The sequence below is a fragment of the Trichechus manatus genome, unplaced genomic scaffold (assembly GCF_000243295.1).
Source record: "Trichechus manatus latirostris isolate Lorelei unplaced genomic scaffold, TriManLat1.0 scaffold00182, whole genome shotgun sequence".
Taxonomy (NCBI): domain Eukaryota; kingdom Metazoa; phylum Chordata; class Mammalia; order Sirenia; family Trichechidae; genus Trichechus; species Trichechus manatus.
The window spans coordinates 690,196-693,649 of record NW_004444118.1 but is presented as its reverse complement, the minus strand read 5'-3'; the positions used below and the strand labels follow the sequence as shown (position 1 = coordinate 693,649).

At 43.9% G+C, this 3,454-nt stretch overlaps 1 protein-coding gene across 1 annotated transcript in view; it reads left to right on the top strand.

Moving 5' to 3' along the window:
- ANO2 (anoctamin 2) overlaps positions 1-3,454 on the top strand; it is a 448,737-nt gene that overhangs the window by 394,076 nt on the left and 51,207 nt on the right. Inside the window, exons 19-20 of the mRNA XM_012558707.1 lie at positions 1,449-1,506; positions 1,669-1,769. Coding sequence (XP_012414161.1) covers positions 1,449-1,506; positions 1,669-1,769 — 159 coding nt within the window. The remainder of the gene's footprint in view (positions 1-1,448; positions 1,507-1,668; positions 1,770-3,454) is intronic.

Here is a 3,454-nt window from a genome sequence, read left to right as displayed (position 1 = left end):
GTTTTGAATTAGCACCTTCAGATTCTGATAACCAGGGAAACTCTACAGGAGTTTTGTTCTGGGCCCTGAAGAGAGAGTCTGAGAAGAATTTGTGTCTCCCAATTTTGTAGATGAGGCAGGAGGGAATTTCATGTTTGACCAGTGGCTCTCATGTCTGGATGTAAAATCACTTCTGCTAAGTATTTTTTTATGGTGAGGTCAGTTGACTACCTGCAAGAAGATGTCCCAGTAGACACCAACCAACTATGCCAGGAAAGCTTCCCTGGAACTAAAAGGTCATCAGGCAGACATTATAGCAAGGGCAGTCATAGTCCACCCTTGATAATTTCCTATAGACATGTTTGTGACCCAAACTACAACCCCCTTCCTAGGACCTCTGCCCTTGCTATAATGAAATAATAGTAGCAGAGAGAAAGCCCATATCAGTGAGTGTACACTTCACTGGCGGTTTCTATCAAGGTATAATATCAATAGCAAATCGTACACATATGATATTCCAGGCAAAAAACAGGGTCCTGTCCCTTAAAGAAATGTGTGGTATGTTGAAAGAGATAGTCTTGGCAATAGCATATGTAATCTGTAGTAAGTGCCATGATAAGACGTATAAATAAAATGTCAGGGGAGCACTTACTTATGAACAGAGACAACAAGAAGACTTCACAGAAGCTAAGTCTCAAATGGATGAGTACATTTCAACAGGTGAGCAAGGTGATGACCTATCAAGAAAGTAGGGTTCTTCTGACTACCTGGCTGGCTCCATGATTGGCTTGTACCTCTCTGCTCCCCCTACCTGCCCAGTCTTCTTATCTGCCAAGAAAGTAGATCCTACTTAGAAGAGCAATGTGGCAGTCTTCTTCCATTCTTTTGAATTTTTCCAGTAAGAAGTCGACTTCTTATTTATTTTCTGATCCCAGAAATCTCCACCTTCGTCAACTTTAGTCAGTCATTTCTGGGGAAATCAGAAGCCCTCACTAAAGAGTTATGATCAGAATTCAGTTCCTGACACTAGTTGAGGGAAGAAGATGCACAGACAATACACTTATAGAGAATTCAAACTTCCTTGTGTTTAGGCTCAGAGGTTGTCACGTACCTGTGTATGCATGCACATACACATACACACAACACACACACACACACACACACTTATATGCACACTCATACACTTGTGTCCTTCCCAGCTCCACACCAAACCCAGCCTCGGTCCCTGCCCAGCTCAGCCGCTATTGCCTGGGACTTGACTAGGTAAAGAGGTGAACTCTAAGTGTTCTAGGTGATTGCTAGCTGACGTCAAGGTGTGAACTTCTGTCCCTGGGTGCTTTGGCACCCACCCTGGCCAGTGATGCCAAGGAAGATATATGGGGCTGGCTAGTCCACCCAGGTTGTTTGGTCTCAAGCAGCCCTGGCATTCTCTCTCCTTCCCTAACTCTTCCCACACTTCTTGATTTCAGGTTTGTGGGCAGGCCTGGAAGCTACGTCTATGTGTTCAATGGTTACCGAATGGAAGAGGTAAGTGCAGCCACTGGTGTTTCATGCCTGGCTAGTGGTTTATAGGTTCACCCTCCTGCTCCCCTTCCTTATCCCCATCACAGCATGGCTTAATTTGTGCCCTTGCTTCTCTGAGCTCCACTTGGTCTAACTGTCCCTTCCTTTTTCTCCCCCTCCCCTCAGTGTGCTCCCGGAGGCTGCCTCATGGAGCTCTGCATTCAGCTCAGCATCATCATGTTGGGGAAGCAGCTGATCCAGAACAACATCTTTGAGATTGGAGTCCCGTACGTAGTGAGCTCTTCTCGTCTTTCTCCTTACTGCCAGGACTTAACCCAGCAGTGCCTGACTTCTGGCAGGATTTCCATGCCTCTACTTTTCTAAGATATCTTTGTTGCTCACGCGTCTGTCCACTTGCCAGTAACTTTCCCCATGGGGCAGGCTTCCTTCTGCAGTCCTTGTTGGCTAATCTGATTGAAGATGTTTGAGGCTTAGAAAGATTAACCACTTCTGTAAGTGTATATAGTTAGTAATTGGGAGAGCTAGGAGCCTGATATCTCTGACCTCAATGAGCATATTTTTAATGCTATTTGTCCTCACAGTGGATAACTAAAAGAAGGACTTTCAATATAGTGGATAGGTGAATATTGAATTTTGAAGATAGCGGAATTATTTAGAAAATTAACTGAGAATAAATGGTGGAATATACAATCTTTGGAGGGGAAGGATGAATCATTGATGAGACACAGAATGGGTTGTTTTCGTGTAGATTCTGTCTTTCCTCCCTTCCCCATAGTTTTATACTATTTTGTAGAATGACTTCTTTCCATCAGATTTTGTATTGAGATAGTCAGCAAAATAAATGTTGACTCACAGGCACTGGACCTAAAAGAAAAGAGGATGGAACAAGTGAAACTCTACCAATAGGGTAAAGGGAAAATGTAGCTCCCTCTACCTTTCCTTTCCATCACTTTTTGGTTTTAAAGCAGAATCTGTTTCAGGGGCTGCTTTTCGCCAGCCCAGTCCCAGTGAGCCAGGGGGAACAGCAGAGCTGATCAGAGGTACCTCTCACAGGCTGGGACAGTTCTAATTAGGAGGGTAGGATGGACAATTCCTTTCAGGCTTGGGGTTGTTTGCAAACTCCTTGCAAGAATGACCATTCTGAAATGAGACTAAAGGAGCACATCAGCCCAGGGCCAAAGGACTAGAAGCCAGGAGAGGACAGGAAAGTTGGTAATAGGGAACCCACGGTCGAGAAGGGAGAGTGTTGACATGTCATGAGGTTGGTAACCAATGTTATAAAACAATATATGTACTGTTTAATGAGAAGCTAGTTTGTTCTGTAAACCTTCATCTAAAGTACAAAAAAAAAAAAGACCATTCGGGGATGCAATTGTAAGTCCCCTTAGAGTTAGGCAAAGATAGTACCACTCACTCTATCTCCCTCTTGGAGATTCACTATGCATACAATATTGATGGTTCTGATTAGTCCTGAAGTAAAGAAACTTGTTAATCTCTTTCTTTCCAACCATGTTTGATCATGTTATTGACCAGGGGTCTTAGTTGCAGACATGAGAATCCAGTCTAACTTCTTTAAGCAGTAAAGGTGTTTAAGAATATTAAGTGGCTAACAGAATATACTTTAAGGGCCAGAGAGCTAGACTCTGAAGCTACCTGTTGTTGCTGTTGTTAGGTACCATCGAGTTAGTTCCAACTCATAGTGACCCTATGTGCAACAGAACAAAACACTGCCCGGTCCTGTGCCATCCTCACAATCTTTGTTATGCTTGAGCCCATTGTTGCAGCCACTGCGTCGATCCGTCTCACTGAGGGTCTTCCTCTCTTTCACTGACCTTCTACTTTGCCAAGGATGATGTCTTCTCCAGGGGCTGATCCCTCCTGATAACATGTCCAAAGAATGTGAGACAAGTCTTACCATCCGTACTTTTAAGGAGCATTCTGTCTGTACTTC